The sequence below is a fragment of the Hylobates moloch genome, unplaced genomic scaffold (assembly GCF_009828535.3).
Source record: "Hylobates moloch isolate HMO894 unplaced genomic scaffold, HMol_V3 SCAFFOLD_10, whole genome shotgun sequence".
NCBI classification, from domain to species: domain Eukaryota; kingdom Metazoa; phylum Chordata; class Mammalia; order Primates; family Hylobatidae; genus Hylobates; species Hylobates moloch.
This window is the reverse complement of record NW_026652285.1, coordinates 31,848,949-31,865,807: the sequence shown is the minus strand read 5'-3', so window position 1 is coordinate 31,865,807 and position 16,859 is coordinate 31,848,949. Positions and strand designations below refer to the sequence as shown.

The following is a 16,859-nucleotide window of genomic DNA, read 5'->3' as shown; positions in this document are numbered from 1 at the left end:
CAGACTGGGATCCTCTGGATGGCAGGGCACAGCTTAACACTTTTCTTTGTCTACAGTGGTACCTGGAACAGGCAGTCCCCAAGACTGGCTTGCTGAAATGAACTGGGGATACTAGCCCTGCCCACCCAGAGGGCTCCCTTCCCTCTGTAGTGCCCACATGGTGACTCACGCTGGGTAGTCAGGCACCTGCCCCTGGAGGACAGGCAGATCCCGCACATATTCATTGTGGAGCCATTTCACCTTGAAGTGCAGGTTCATGTAGTCAGCACTCTTACACAGGTGGTCTTTCTCATGCTCTAGTGGTAGGGAGAAAGGTTGGGTCAGGTCCCAGCAGTAGAGGCCATGGTTCCTGAGCCTTCCCAAGGCAGCAGATCCTGTCAGGCAGCTCCATCAGATGTCTTAGGACAAGGGTGACTCCCAACCTCCTTCTCACAGCCATCTCTCCCCACCAGTGTTCTGCTCAGCAACTCTCCACAAGCTTGGCCCAAATCTTCCTCTAGAAAGACTAAGCCAGACTCCCAGATAAAGCCTGCAGTCTTTTTGCTCTAGCGTTTGGAAGTGGTCTTTTTGTTCTAGCATCTGGCCTCTGGTGTAGAAGAGGAGAAAGGGCCATGGGTGCTGATGCTGATTAGTAGGGAGACTGCCCATGACTGTAGAGGACAATGGTTTTCCAGGGCCTTTCTGATCACAGTAGCTGAGTCATCCTTCAGACAGGCTTAAAGGCAGAGATGAGCAGGTGTACATGGCATGAATGGGTCAGTGACAACTACAGAGACAGGGAAAATCAAACTGGGCCCAAGTTGACAGAGCAGTTGGGCAGCCATGGTGTAATGGAATCTTGAGGCAAACTGAAGGGCTCCAGGGCAGAGCTGAGACACTGAAAAAATGAATTCTCAGGGAAGTATGCAAATATGAATAGCCAGTTTGGAAACTATGGAAACACAGCCAGATGAAAAGACATATCATGCTGTAGAAAATGGGGCATTTATTATGAACTTGAAAAGTCATCTTGCTGAATCTCCAGAGCCTTCTGGAAAATCCAGGACAAAGATAACTCACAATTTGCTCAGAGTCTGGAGCACTGGCCACACCCATAGGTTCTCTTCATCTACCCCCTTTATAGCTGAAGCACTAATTTGAATAATAAAAATCAATTGTATGCTGACACATCAACATAATGGTAAAAGCAAGCAAATGTGGGAGAGGACTAAGCAGCAGGGAAGAGAACGCCACTGTCCTTGGGGACTTTGTTGCTCAACTTTGAGTTGCCATGGGTGATGCTCCTCCAAGTCAAGGCGGAACATCCAGGCTGGGGCAGCTGGCCCTTGTGAACTAGTGTAGCAGACACTGAAGGAGGAAATGGAAGCCCAGGATTCTGCCTCAAAGGGCTTCAAGTCCCAGGAATTTCATTCCCTGGCACTGCAGGCAGCACTGTCTCTCAACCTAAAGTTGCTTTTGCAGTCTCTTCTATGAAGCAGTGAGCAGCAGAAGAGGGAAAAGGTGTAAGACTAGAGGCAAAAGGACAACTAAACAGGACTTTTCGTATACGAATGACAGTGGTTGCTTGTGACAGAACAGAGACACCAATGAGCAACAAAGAGAGTGAAAAAATCAGGGATATCAGAGAGACCCTTAGGGACATCAAAAGAGAGACTCTCTCCTCCAGCCCCATCCCCTGCTGTTCTGGAACCAGTCTAAGAACCTAGAAACATCAGGGGGGCCCTCCTCCTTCCTTTTCAAGCAGGGCTGCCCATCATTCCATAACTCCCTAACTCTTTCTTTTAGGGACCTTCAAGTTACTGTTTTTACATATAATTTTCACTTTCTCTGTCAATTCATTATCTGCACTCTGGCCCCTATCCCTAATTTCTGTATTAACTTCTCTGGTATAAAAACTAACTGAAAAGTTCTGAAACACTGGTCACACTTTAAACTATTCTAACAAGTCCCATGGAGTCATGCTCCAGTAAAGTTGTTTGAGGTGGGGTAATCTGTCAGAAGGGCCAATCATAACCTCCTGCCCCTGACTTCCACCTAACTCCCTCCTTTCCTCCTGGAGAGCTCTTCCAACCTCATGATTTCAACTACCCAGTTTGCTGGTATCTCCCCCTAATCTCTCTTTGGTTCTGGTAACGTCTATATAAACTTCTTATTTTTTTTGAGATGGAGTCTCGCTCTGTCACCCAGGGTGGAGGGCAGTGGTGCTATCTCTGCTCACTGCAACCTCTGCCTCCTGGGTTCAAGCAATTCTCCTGTCTCAGGCTCCTGAGTAGCTGGGATTACAGACATGTGCCAGCACACTTGGCTAATTTTTGTATTTTTAGTAGAGTTGGGGTTTCACCATGTTGGCCAGGCTGGTCATGAACTCCTGAACTCAGGTGATCCACCCGACTCAGCCCCACAAAGTGCTGGGATTACAGGCGTGAGCCACCGCGCCTGGCCTATATAAGCTTCGGATGGAACATTTCATCATGTCTAGATTTAACTTGCCCTGTCTCTCACTATCTTAAAATCTCCAGCTGAAGTGGAACAGAGTACACCAACTAATCTTACCCTCTTGTTCAATGCTGAGCATTATCCTCAAATCTTCCTTCTACCTCTTTATTCATACCCAGTTAAATCACCAGCCCCTGATTTCACGTCCAAATGTCTCTGGAATCTATCCATTCCTTCTAGCCACGCTATTACCTAGGTCTCATTACCCCCATCTCTAACCTGGATTACTATAATAGCCTCCAGACTGGTCATTCTGCCTCCCAATCCACTCTCCACACTGTAGACAGAGTGACTGGCCTTTCTACATAATAATCTGATCATGTCAATCCCTTGCTTGACATATGTCAGTGACTCCCAACTACCTCAAGATAGAATCCAAAAGTCAGCTGGGTGCAGTGGCTCACACCTGTAATCCAGCAGTTTGGGAGGCTGAGGGGGGCAGATCACTTGAGGCTAGGGGCTCAAGACCAGACTGGCCAACATGGTGAAACCCCATCTCTACTAAAAATACAAAAATTAGCTGGGTGTGGTGGCACATGCTTGTAATCCCAGCTACTCGGGTGGCTGAGGCATGAGTAGCTTGAATCCAGGAGGCAGAGGTTGCAGTGAGCCAAGATCAGCCCACTGCACTCCAGCCTGGGCAACACAGCAAGACTCAAAAAAAAAAAAAAAAAGAGAGAGAGAGAGAGAGAGAGTCCAAAAGCCTATGCATGGCTTACAACCTCCTTCACGATCTGACTCTGTCACACTTCTCCATCTTCAGGTCTTACTTATCTCTTCCCCTACCCTCTGAAGTGCTAGTCACACTGAACTGCTGCTTCCAGTTCTCCAAGCATGCCAGCTCTCTCTAGACCCCAGGTCTTGGACATGCTGTAGCCTCTGCTTGAAATGTTCTGTGTCTCCCTTTCTTGTCACTACCACCTTCCTGGCTAAATCTTATTACCCTTCAGGTTTCAGCTTGTACATCGCCTCCTCCAGGAAGCCTTCCCAGGTCCTCAGAGTCTGGGTTACATGGTTCTCCTGTGTGCTCTCAGCACCCTATACTTACTCCTCTTGTGGCATTATAACTTTGTGTTGTAACTGCCAATTTATACGACTGTTTTCTAGACTGCTCTGTGAGTTTCTTAAGGGATGGTGCTATGCCTTGTTCATCTCATTGGGTTCCAATAACCAGCACAGAGGCTGGCGCAGAGAAAATATTCAATAAACCTTTGGTGAATGGAGTGGGGATTTACTGTAAACTGGCAAGAAGGAGCTTTTGTTTCATATTTTAATTGGGAGAGTTGTTACACAGTTGGGCTTATTTGTCAAAACTCATTAAATTGTATTCTTAAAGTGGTCTTATTGTATTGTCTATAAATTATACCTTAATAATGTTGACTTACAAAATATTTGGCGAAGGACAGCATTTTCAACTTTCCTTTTATAGTCAGAGTCAATGCCACTCTCCTATTATCCAGGCCCCCAAACTCCTCCCCTTCTCTTGCCCTCCATATTCTGACAATCACGAAGTCCTGTTCTGGCTTCCTTCCAATGTCTATCAAAGCCCATTCTCCTCTCTCCACTTCTGTTCTCTAATCCCAGCAGCACCCCCTATCCCTAAATTATTACAACAGCTCTTCATTATCTGCATTCTCTGATTCTAGTCTCTCCCTATTCTAGCTGCCCTCATCTCCCACTGAGGTAGATCTTATTAAAATACTACTGGGTTCACATTGCATCTCTGCTCAAGAGCCTGCAATGGTTTCTTATTGTTCTTAAGAACTAAGATTTAGTCAGTGCTGTGTAAGTGCCAGGCAGTATGCTAAATACATCTCAGTACTTCATCAGTTCAAAGAAACAGATGCTATCATCACTCCCATTTTACAGATGAGAAAATGGGAGCTCATAAAAATTAAGTAGTTTGGACCAAATTCACAGTGCTACGTATGCAATGAAATTGAGGTTTGAAATCAGGCCAACATTAATTCTTTCTCTTAAAGTAGAAGTTTTCAATCCTTTTGTGTTTGTTTCAAACATTAGCAGAACTCCCCTTTCAAAAGAAATCTCACCTAGAGTTCCATGTAAGATTGATAAAAGCAGGGCTGGTTGAGCTGGCATCATGCAAGAGGCCTGGAGCCTAGCCTCTGAGTTTCCCCTTCAACTTAGCTCCTAAGATACTTCTGTTTGAAAACCTCTGCCCCACCTCACACTACTTCTCTTGTGGAGTTGATTCACTTTTCACAGGTGTTTTCTCTTTTCCCCCAAACCCACTGGAGCCAGAGTTCTTCAAGAACTGAGACTGTACTCCCCATCAGGCTCACTAAGTGGCATCTGGAGGGAGAGACCAGTGACCTCCTCCCTGGCCTGACAGCAGGCAGCCCTGCTCTGGGCTTGTGTTACAGAATGTACGCGTGTAGTCTGTGGCTGGCTCAAATGTAACACAGATCTTCAAGGTTTCTTTCAATCTCAAGACTCACTGATTCTAAACTTCACACATTCAAGAGTCTGAGGGTGGCCCAGCTGCCCTGCCATCCCACCCAAATAACAGATCCAGACTCTGCTTTGTCCTTGCCCAGATGGCTCCTCCTCCTCCTAGATGGGCTTTCACAGACTGAGGAGACAGACTACCACACATAAAATGGCAGGAAACGCTGCTAAATAGGTGAGTGCAGATGGGTACAGATAGGAAGGTCTGATACAGGTATGGAATGATATCTTTGTGGACCAAGGTAGGAAATGAATAAAAGAACAAGCTGAAGGAGTAAGATGAATAATAATTTGCCTGTGGCCCTCCTCTATAGGAGAAGTGAAGGAAGAAGTATCTTTCTGGCATTGTCATACTAATCCAGAGCAGCTTTCAAGAAAAGCCAGGCCAGAGAATCCCCAACATAAGAAAACAATTACATCTATCTGTGTATTTAAGGTTTTCTGATTCTTTAAAACTGAAGTTTCACAAGACCACTCTCCAGGAAGTGGGCCACCTAAGAACACCCACCATGGGAGAAGTTCATCCCTGGGCTGGGAAGGTCTCGAACAGGCAGTTGCTCCAAAGCTGGAAGGAGGAGCCTACATCCACACAGCCATTTTCATATTTCCTTTGGCTGCAACTTTGCCCACCCAAGGTCTCCTGGGGCCTACATCCCACCAGGCCTAGAATTCCTTTAATTTCTCACTATACCACTCACCCAGAACTTATAGTTGTCTAGAAGAGGAAAGGGACAGTGAACGAGGAGCTTGGGCTAGAAGCCTGGCAGCCCACTGATTTGGACAGATCCTTACCCTCCAATGCATATTTCATGTCTTGGGCAAACAGATGCCACATCACTTCCGCGCTGACTTTTCCCACATTCAACTCCTGAGGAAACCTGGATGACAGAAGAAATCACAGTCAGAGAATAAGGCAAGAGCCATTTGATTTGATTCATTTCAAGGCTAAAGTGCCTAGTTCTTGGAAGTCATATTGGAGAGAGGAGAAGCTTAGGGAACAGGGCTAGGTCCAATCTGGAGAAAAGGGGCCCAGGGGCCAGGGGCCAGTGGCAGGACAAGTGGGGGCAGAAGGGATACCCGTAGGCAAGATGGGCCTGGGGGCAGAAGATGCCCAGAAGGCAGGGAATTGAGAGGCAGAGACTCTCCAGGCAGAGGCTGGAAAGCAGGCGCAGGCACAGGCTAAATAAGCTGGAGGAGAAAGGGCAAGGGGTGGTGGGCTATAAGAAGGCCCACTTCATTCACAGTGGACAGACACATACACACATGGTCTGTGGATCCCCTGGGGCTCCTATGGCAGCCACAGTCCCAGAAGCCTCTCACTCCAGGGAGGCTGGCTCAGTCTGGGCAGGGACCCCCATTAAGTTTCCACACCTGTCTCCAGAAACAGTTACCCAGACAGATACAAGGGACAGAGGGACAGACGGACGGACAGGAAGAAGAGGTGGCACTGCAAACATACAAAGACAGGAAAGAAAGAGGTTGTTAGACAGATGGACAGACCAACCACCAACAGACAGGGCCAAAGAGGGTGATACTCACTGGTTCAGAACGGGTGTGTAGGAATTCTTATCTTCTTCTATGATTGACACGATGAGTGTGATGAGCTTGGGCCAGAAATCCAGGTTCCGAATGCTGGGCCCTTGTTCCTCTGGAGGTAGCTCCTGCTTCTTGATCCAGAGGACACCGTGAGAGAGAGGGAGAGTCAGAGCAGAATGTAGAGGGTGTCTCCAACGATCCTCTTTCTCTTCCCCTCCCTATACCTCTTCCTCTAGAATCAAGGACCTTTCCTCTCCTAGAGCCTGTCTTCCACAAGACTATCCTTGTTCTGTAAGAGTGACTATTGTGAAATCCCTGAACACAGGGAGCCTATCGCTGAGAAGTTCCCTCCTCAGCCCCAGGGCACTGCTCTGATAAACTTGGTCAGTCCAAGAGACATAAAGATGCCCATCCTCCTTCCTTCTCTCAGTTGCTATGGGCAGAGTAACTCCCTGGCTAAAGGAAACAGCCCCTCCATCCTCACTAAGTAGGTCTACTATGCGGCCCCTACAGGCAGGCAGCCCTCCTCTTCTGGTGGTATTCCTCTACTGACAGCATACCATGACCACACACATACACATCTCAGCTCTGAGAAGCTCTTTCAACTTCTGCAGGAGCTACTTAACAGATCTGGTGTGCATTTCAGCCTTTCAGTGGAGCAGGACTTCCCTTGAGCCCCTGAAGTTATTAGGGGGAAGAACTGCATCTAGGAAGCTATTTGCCTACCTAGATAAGAAAGGGCCTTACTTGGGAAGAGGCAAGGGAATACAATGGTGGCTTTCAGGTAAAGAGAAATCTCTCTATATTCACAGCCCAGAAAAGTGAAGGAGTCACCACAGGGAGGCTGGAACACACATTATCTCCCAGTAAGTCAAAGGCAAAGGTGGAGCTGCCCAGAAGGACAGGAACAGGGCCTTTATGTGGGATGTCATATGTCACTGGAAAGCTTCCACAGTCCTTAATAAGCCTGCATTATCAAGAAGTTCCTAGAAACCAGGACAGAATCTTTAATATCACTTAAATACATCTCTTCCTTTTATTTTTCTGTCACTGTCCTGGCTCAGGCTCTTATCATTCAAGGATTTCTGAACTGGTCTTTGATCTTCAATCCAATCCCTCCTCCTTGCAGCTATTGTGATCTTTCTACAAAGAAAATCTCAACGTGTTACTTCTCTGCTTAAAGCCCTTCAACGGCATTCAATACAGTTTAAATTCCTTAGTTTACATCTTCCAGAATATGACTCTCAACCTCATACCTTACAACTCTTTTTGTTCCAGTGATTACCACACCACCACCACTTATTTACTGCTTATTATGTGCCACACACTCTGCTAAGACCTTTACACACATTAGCCTATCTAATCCTCACAACAACTCCATTGAGTAGAAATTATTATCACTTTCATTTACAGATGAGGAGAGTGAAGGGCAGCAAGGTTATGTGACTTGTCCAAAGTCATGCAGTTGTGAAGAGCAGAACTAAGATTTGATCCCAGATAGGTGAATCCCACAGCCGGATGCTGTAAGTACCCTAAATTGCTATACTTCTTTATCTTATTTTTATTTTGTTTCTTTTTGAGACAGAGTCTCACTCTGTCGCCCAGGCTGGAGTGCAGCAGTGCGATCTCGGCGCACTGCAACTTCTGCCTCCTGGGTCCAAGCAATTCTCCTGCCTCAGCTTCCCAAGTAGCTGGGATTCCAAGCACCCACCACCATGCCTGGCTGATTTTTGTATTTTTAGTAGAGACATGGTTTCACCATATTGGCCAGGCTAGTTTCAAACTCCTGACCTAAGTGATCCACGCACCCCGGCTTCCGAAAGTGTTAGGATTACAGGCGTGAGCCACTGCATCCAGCCTGCTTATATTTCTTTAAATTAACATGCTCATACATAATTCTGTGCCTCCAAGCATTCTATTTCCTCTCCGTGGTATGCCCCTTCCCTCCAGCCCCTTTCTCTAGTTAATTCCTACTCCTTCCTCAAAATTCAGATTGAACTTTGCCTCTTCTGAGAGGTTTTCTTGACATCCCTGGTCTGGGCTCCCAGAGCACCCTCTGTGAACCTTTGGTGTAGATGTATCAGAAAACTACAACTACAATAAAACATAGTAACAACAAAATAGCAACAACAAAGAAACAATAAATGTAGTAATTTGCCCTGATCTCCACTAAACAATGAGATCCCCAAAGGCTGAAATGTCTCTTACTCAACTTTATGTCTCTAATGCTCTGTTAAGTGAATGGATGGACGAATAAACCAATGACTGAAGGTCAACAGATGGAAATTTTAAGACATCAACAGTTTATGCCAGTTTAAATATGGAATAAGGAAAAAATGAAATTGAGAGAAAGTAAAAAGCAGATACCAAAATACAAAGGCTAAAGAGTATCCCTGAATAGTTTACGAACTCTCTTTCAAAGTCTAGTTAATTCTCATGCTGGGAAATAGAGACAAATATTCAACCAGACCTCTGCATTAGTTGAAAGATCAAAGCTGAGAACAGTGTCTTTCCTCGACCACAGAGACTTCATAGACAGATGACAGAGGAGCCCAGAATGTATCAAGTAAAACAAAGGCCTCAGGAAAAACTCCCATGGACTTCAGAACCAATAGGAGGCTTTATAAACCTTAAAAGGAAGAAGCCTTAAATACATGGCTGGCACAGAAAGTACACTTGGGAATGAGAAGAGGCAGTAGGAACAAGATCTTAGTCTTTATGAGGGTGCTCCTAGGAAGCTTTACAAATTGGATGTAGTTACCTAAAGATAAATGTCCAAGACATTTAGGTGTCCTGCCATCATTGGTTGTCCAAATCCCACTGCCTTTTAAGGTCTATCTCAAATGTTCCTTGTTTTATGTAGCTTTTCCCGGTATCTGATCAAGAGTGCAAAAAGACTCTTCCTCCTTGGAATTCCTTTAATCTTATCCCTTTTTCAAGGCGCTTCAAACAGACTCCTTTGATTAGAGATATACATATACGTTTATGAGACTGCAAACTTACTGAAAGAACACTGTGCTCTCCTCAGACCCGGCCTAGAACAAACATTCAGTATTTGTTGGACTGAAGGGAATCCACTCTGCAAATGTATGGTCAGCAAGAAACTCCTAAGATTGGAATTGTAATTGAGTAATTGGAGCTAGAAGTAAGTTCTGGCTTTGAAATAAGTTGGGAGCATGGATCGGGGATACTATTAGAAGGATCTGGGAAAATGTACCAAGTCACCACGTACTGACTTAGGGTGCCAGGCTAAAACAGGTGAAGTAGCTCAGCCTCACAGAAGGATAGGGTCAGTCTTGATAGCCAGTGGACGAATACAACCCAGAAGAATCACACATTTCAGAGAGAATTAGAGGGAAAAGTAAACCTTCCAGGAGCCAGCAGCTCAGAGACCACTTCAGATCTCAGAGGAAGGAAGCCCAGAACTTACAAGAGTCCGCAAGAGTCAGAATAAAGTTAAACTGGAGGGAGAAAAAAAGACTCTGGGATGGACTGAGAATTCACCTACTCAACCCCTGAACTGTGCATGAATTTAGGTTTGCTTTCTTCAACATCATTATTGTTGCCATTTCTGTTCAATTCAGGTATGTCTCATCTTGCCCAGGGGTCTCTTTCCATCCACATATCTCACATGGTCCACATGGTTCATACTCCACAACTCACTCACCCTTGAGAACATCAAGTACTTTGTCCTGAGTGCCTTTCCACCATCATCATGAAGGAAAGCTGAGGCTCCAAAGAGCCACTGACAGCTGGCCCCACCTGATCCCAAACCTCTTACCAGCTGGTACTGGCAGCTGTATAAGTCGTGGCAGTTGTTGAAGATATATTCATATGTGGAGTTCAAACAGGCCTTCACACAATCCTTTACCACCTGGCTGGCTCTTGGAGGGCTTTGCAGTTCTTGTACCTGCCAATTAAAAGAAGAAATATGGGCCCAAGGACCTGCTCACCTGGGTGGGATATTCTCCTAGCACTACCCCAAACCTATTCTAGATTCTTTCATCCCTGTCTGGGTCCCTAGACCTTTCCCTGTGATGAAATTGCCAGGACAGCTGAGAGGGAAAACTTCCACCCCACCCTCATGGATCTATAGTCTATGTGCTCTCTCAGAAGTAACCCAGGGAACAGGTACACAGAAATGTAAGCTTAGAGGTGATGAATCCTGTAGCCTCAGACTCTGCCCAGTGATTCTTATTCTTCACGTTCTTGTAGCCAGGTCTCCAGCCCAGCACCACCCAAGCCCCAGTCCATTTCTTACCTTCATTCTGAAGAAAGTAATGCTGGTCAGCAAATCCACTGTGGATTTTAAGTCCTGAAGCCGTTCAGGACTCCCAGCAGGGAAATTATTCTGTTGCAAATCAAGCAAATGTAAGAAAGGAACAGAGGACTATGAAAACCTTCCCTGCCAAAAGTGAGGATATCAAAAGCTTCCCTAATTGTTACCTACTGGGTTTTTCTCTAGTTGAGCTGGCCAAAAACACTGTAATGTTACAGGTCTCCTTCTCTTTTTTCTATTGATGCAAATAGGCTCTTGCCAAAAGCAGGGGTTAATACTCCCCACCCTAGAAAGTGACACATCCTCCCTCCAGCCCTACTTCCCATGTAATGTATAAGCACTTGTACAAATGAACACACAGGCACGCACACACTTACACACATGCTTTTCTTGGATGAAGATTCTTACACACCAACAGTGAGTTCTTCAAAAGTTACAATCTAACTGTATATCCTGGAATATAAGTAGAGCCACACTACAGACCAAACTGAGGTGCAGGACCTGTACTTTTTGTACAATAGACCCCAGCTCTTCTCTGCAGCCAGCAGATGGCAGATCTCTGAGCAGAACTGCTTTGGGAGTGAGTTCCTTAGGAATTTCCAGCCATCCTTACTTCATTCACTTTGGCACGAGTCTTAGGAGGGAGCTGCTATGAAGAGCTGAAGGGAGATGCTGAGTCTGTCTTCACATTAATGGTCAGTTTTTAAACCTTCAAATGGCTACTTATATGCCAAATATAAGATATACAGTCAGCTGTCCATTATTTGTGCAAATGGAGGACACTTGAGTGCAGACAATTAAAACCTCATTTCTTTTTGACTTTAAGGTTTCTATACTTACTTTTTAATGTGCATATATTGCCTGTTCTGAAAATTCACAGCACTTTAAAGCAAGTAATGAAGCCATTCTAAGATCTAACATAGGAGGAACTAAGAAACTGCCCATTTCCTTATCCTGTCCTGTCCCAGTACCTGTCCTCCTACTATACCTATTTCCTCCCTTTATACTAGGAATGGACATGCTGTCTGACACAAATTACTTGCAAAAGCCAAGCTACTCTCTCTCCCCCTAGCCAGATTCTCACACCTCCGCTGGAAAATGAGGAGAGTATGGAAAAATGCAAAAAAGAAATGTAATTAGGTATCTAATTTTTTAAAAGGGTACTCCTGGAAGACATTATCTTCAGGAAACTCCCTAATGAGAATGTCACCAGAGAGTTTAGCAGAGTGTTAAGAATGAGGTTGGAAAGACAATGTCTATAAAAACTAACCATACCTGCCGCTATTTATACACCACATGGTCCCTGGAGTTAAAAGAACCACAGGTGTCAGTAGCATTGGCCATTTGGGTGGATGTGATGACACAGACCAGTTTTCCCTGGCCTCAATCTTTATAGCCAAGATTGGCCTACAGTCTCTCTGGGACTGTGCTTGATATCTATTATCCTGCCCACAGCCATGTCTTCACTCACCCTGTATGTAGAGAGGTCGATCCTCAGTGAGTTGTGTAGCTGGTCCAGCAGTTTTACAAATCTCTCTTTCTGAGGGTGAGAAACAAATAATGAGGAAGAAAAAGAGAAACTGTGTCTGAGTCCCCTAAACTATAACAGAAACAGAACCACCCCTGCATGAGTAGAAAGAGTTGGGAGGCATTGGGTTGGAGACACATCCCTGCCCATGGGAAGAACAAACAGTGTAACGGAAAAAATGAGATAGACAGTCCCTGTTCTATCCCTTTGCAGCTCTGTGCCAATCTCGGAACTCTCACACTGACAAGGAAAAAGCCAAGTCCCTGGGGGGAGAAATGGCTCCTTCTATGCAAGAGTCAATAGGGCATGATCAGTGCATCTCTATCCCTTTGGGACTGTAACTTATCTTAGTTCGATAAGAAGAAACTCCAAACACATTCTCTCTTGAGTCTGAGGTCTCCTGACTTATCTCAGGGTAGTGCATAACAGTTATACAGCCACAGCCTAACAGTGATGATGGGAGGGAGAAACTGATGCATTTGAAAGGTAACAGGGCAGGCAGGAAGGGGTCTCTCTTTAAACCACATTCCACACACATTTCCCATAGTGTATACTTTTAAAATGTTAAAATATCTAACATATACTATTTTAATAGCTTATTTTCATAGAAAAAGTATAATTAGATGTGGAATCATATGCCTGCAGGATGTTGGCATCTCACTCCTAGAACTCATATATTGATTAATGAGTAGATATTGATTAAGTCAATACATAATGAGATGAGGCAAAATGGAACAAATATTTGACTGGCTTAATAAATTACACATCTACAGAAAGTTCAACAAAAAATTCATTAGTACCAAAAAATCAGATCTCATAGATTCAGTGAATTGGGGTGATATCAGTAACTTTATGTCCAAAATGGTAATTTTTGTGTTGGGTCAGAATTATTTTATCTAGTTTATACTGAATTAATGTCAGGTGACATTCTGAGTAATGACTCAACTTCTCAGGTACCTTAACCCAGGAAAGGCACACCCCGGATAGGGAAAACAGTCTAGACACTAGAAAAGGGACAGGTTCAAGTGCACACTGGCATCATTGCTTAGACATCAGTCTCATATAAACTCAAGTAATATGAATCCGTCACAGACAGACTGAACAAGATTTTAAAAAGTCCATTTGTGGGCCTGCAAGACTGAAGAATATGGAAGAATATGGTAACTCAACCAAGTTGTTGGCCCAGAGGGGTTCTGGCCAAGCCCAGGTGGTACCACCCCCAACCACCTTCTCTTCTTTATCTGTGTCTGAGGAGAGGTTATTAGTATAGTCTGCATACCCATAAGGAAACAAGAAACAAGGTTCATCTATCAAAATGGTAGCTATCTGAATTTTAAGCACATCAAGTAACTCTATAGGACCAGCCAAGAAAAATCAAACTTGGCTGGGCACGGTGGCTCACACCTGTAATCCCAGTCCTTTGGAAGGCCGAGGCGAGTGGATCACCTGAGGTCAGGAGTTCCAGACCAGCCTGGCCAACATGGCAAAACCCCCATCTCTACTAAAAGCATAAAAATTATCCGGGCATGGTGGCGGGTGCCTGTAATCCCAGCTACTCAGGAGGCTGAGAGAGGAGAATCGCTTGAACCCAGGAGGTGGAAGTTGCAGTGAGCTGAGATCACGCCACTGCACTCCAGCCTGGGCAACAGAGCGAGACACTGTCTCAAAGAAAAAAAAAAAAATCAAACTTTATTAATTGCTAACAAATGCAGACATATGTGTTTACATGATACTTACCCCAAAGTTGGAGGCTGCAAAGCGATCAGATGCAGAGACATTGGTAGAGGCAGTTGTGTGGGCATAGTAGGCATTGATGTTGGCCAGTAAGGTGCTCATCACTGCTGGCACACCAGGACACATGTACTTGGATGATAAACATGCAAAGTGCCTGAAAAACACAGCACCCTCAGCCTCAAAGACTCTTCAGGGCTTGCAGCAAAAGCCAAGCAGGAACTCGATAAAAGTTTATTGGGTAAATGAAGCATAGCCAGGGCAATTGCTGCCCTCTGCTTGCCGAGGGCTGCTTTCTGTGCACAGCTCTAGGGGCAGCCTCACTGACAGAAAGGCTACCCTGCTTCTCATAGCAATCTGGAATTCCCATTCAAGGAGTCCTGGTCAACTCCATACACAGCTGCTTTCCCTGCAGTTTAGTGTCCTCTTTGACCTCCCAGGCCAGTCTAGGCCAGACCAGTTGTCACAAACACATGTACATGAGCACACATACCCTGTCTGCTCAGGCCTGTGATGTCTAGGCAGGCTTGTCCTTGCATACTCTCACATGCCTTTTTCCCTGCAGAGTTCCCTCAACTCTGAGGCAGACAGAAATAACTTTTCTGTGAGTTACAACATTCCCTTTCTACATATACCCTTCTTGTCTTGGGGTATAAATCCATCCCACCCAGCTCAAAGAGGAAAGTAAAGGAATCACTGCATGCTACCCCACTAAGGACCTGCCCACCATGTCAGTGTGCCTTAATTAGCCACCCCAGCGATTAGTAGCCACTTCCCGGTGCCCCAGCAGAGACTCACGTCATGGCCTGATATATGGACTCAATGCCATAACGCATGGCAAATTCATCTACAATTTCTTGGGCTGTCTCATCAAAGTACACCTTCCAGGCATCATCTCCTCGAGCTTCAGGGATGCGGACTCCTCCACTGCCCTGAATGTCTGTGAGGTAATGGAAAAGATTCTGCAGGAGACAGAGCAGAGAAAGGGAATGGGTTAAATACATATGAAAAACAAAAACAAACTTGGTGGTAAAGCCCAGAAGAATGTGCATAAGGTTCCACAGAAATTCTGTCCTTCCAGTCATTGCTCAGTTCCTCCTGTGGCCCCAGTAGGCTGTTCTCACATTAGTGGAAGAGAATGTAGTCTGAGTTCAGTCACTCAGACTCTCCAGGGTAGCAGAGTGAATCAAGGATAAAATTTAAAATGGGCCTCGGATTCCAACCACCTAGCTATCCTACTTATGGCCAAAGGCCTCTCCCAGCGCTGCTTTCTGATCCCCCACCTACCAAGGGCTGGCTCACCTCATGGAGACACGTATACTGCACGTGGTATGGGGCTACTTTCTCCTCCCCCTTGATCTCCACACTGATTTGTAGTCGGATAGCCCCTGAGACGGCTGATTTGTCTGTCCTCTTCTCTAGGAAGGAAAGAAGATTGGAGATTGACACCAATGCAACTAGACAGCATAGATAGTTCCATTCTGGCTTAACCCAAGGAAAAGAAGGGGCCAACCCAAGGATTCACCAAATAGGGTGAATCACTCCAGTGACCACATATTCCACAAGTACCCTTGAACTAGCTGGGTAGGAGAACAGGAGTGTGGAGGGGGGACAAAAGCACTAGTATGAAGATTAAAGGGCCTTCTGAAACCTAGAGAACGTTAAGCCAGAGTGAGTCGCAGCCACTGCCACTCCTCTGTCCCCCATCCCTCCCCACAGTCAGTTCTTTGCAGGTGAGACAGGCTCTGTATAGAGGTATGCTTTGGGGAGAGGTGGTGGTTTTGGTAGAAGGACTATTCCCAGGTCCTCTTCATGCTCTCCCTTCCAAGCAACTTTCTCGGGTCCAGTTTCCTCACCCAAGTTGTACCAGACGTCCATCTCGCCACTTAGGGTCCGAACCTCAATGATGGTTTGGCCAAGGAAATCATCGGACTCTCGCTTTAGGCGTTGCTTTACTCTTGACTTGATGTCATCATCCTCATCCCACACACGCACCTTAATGCGGTCAGAGGAGTTGTGGCACTCACTGTGAGAGAATTAGGCAGGCTCTGTTAGGGGCAGACCCAGTAGCGCCAAATCCTGTTACTTCCTATTCCCTCCCAAAAGCTCTGACAGCTGCACTTGAGGCCCTGGAAGAGGAGAAGTCAGAGACAGCAGTACTAAAGTTCCAAGACAGTTGGGCTATCCTAGCAAATGACTCTTCATTCCTCGGCCTGGGTGGCTCTATCTACCACTGTACAGTTCTTATTGTCCTAGAACAAATGGCAAGCGGTGGAGGGAAGAGTAATTCAGGTCAATTCTGACTTCCTATACAGCTAGCTGTATCAGCAACACCAAGAGGAAAATAGCTAGACATGCCATGGAGCTCCAGGAAGCAACTGCTAGCTCCATCCTCAGAGCCCAAGACATGAAGTCAATAAAGGTGCTAGACATGTCCATGGTAGGCCCATACGGCTGTAACTGTTTGGCTTTCTATCTAACTCTCTCATCTGCCTAACTATGTGCTTGGTGAGCTTCTATATTAGCCTATCATATCCCATTGAATTGTCATCTCCTCTATCGGGTTTGCTTTGGAGAAAGTTTTCCCAGGTCTTCTCTCAAGCTCTCCTCTCCAACAGCTGCTTTCTGGGATCTGCTGTTTCACCCAAAAGTTGTAACTGGCAAAATTTGCTCTTCCTTTCCCTATGTTCTTATGATATCTTTCCACATTCCATTAAAATATTACAGTATAACCACCGCTCTGTGGGAAGATAATAGACAAATCAACAAGTAGCTTCTTGAAGCCAGGGATTGTTCTATTCATTTTTGGATACACTATAT

At 45.5% G+C, this 16,859-nt stretch overlaps 1 protein-coding gene across 7 annotated transcripts in view; it reads right to left on the bottom strand.

Moving 5' to 3' along the window:
- UNC13B (unc-13 homolog B) overlaps positions 1 to 16,859 on the bottom strand; it is a 165,889-nt gene that overhangs the window by 9,519 nt on the left and 139,511 nt on the right. For 4 of the 7 annotated variants that reach the window (XM_032164079.2, XM_058445500.1, XM_032164081.2 and 1 more), the window contains 10 exons: positions 15,896 to 16,065; positions 15,342 to 15,457; positions 14,838 to 15,001; positions 14,046 to 14,196; positions 12,252 to 12,320; positions 10,763 to 10,852; positions 10,283 to 10,411; positions 6,505 to 6,632; positions 5,758 to 5,843; positions 170 to 296 (listed from right to left, as the gene is read on the bottom strand). In XM_032164079.2, the coding sequence (XP_032019970.1) occupies positions 170 to 296; positions 5,758 to 5,843; positions 6,505 to 6,632; positions 10,283 to 10,411; positions 10,763 to 10,852; positions 12,252 to 12,320; positions 14,046 to 14,196; positions 14,838 to 15,001; positions 15,342 to 15,457; positions 15,896 to 16,065 (1,230 nt within the window). The remainder of the gene's footprint in view (positions 1 to 169; positions 297 to 5,757; positions 5,844 to 6,504; positions 6,633 to 10,282; positions 10,412 to 10,762; positions 10,853 to 12,251; positions 12,321 to 14,045; positions 14,197 to 14,837; positions 15,002 to 15,341; positions 15,458 to 15,895; positions 16,066 to 16,859) is intronic. The other 3 variants (XM_058445502.1, XM_058445503.1, XM_058445499.1) reach the window with 1 other exon arrangement.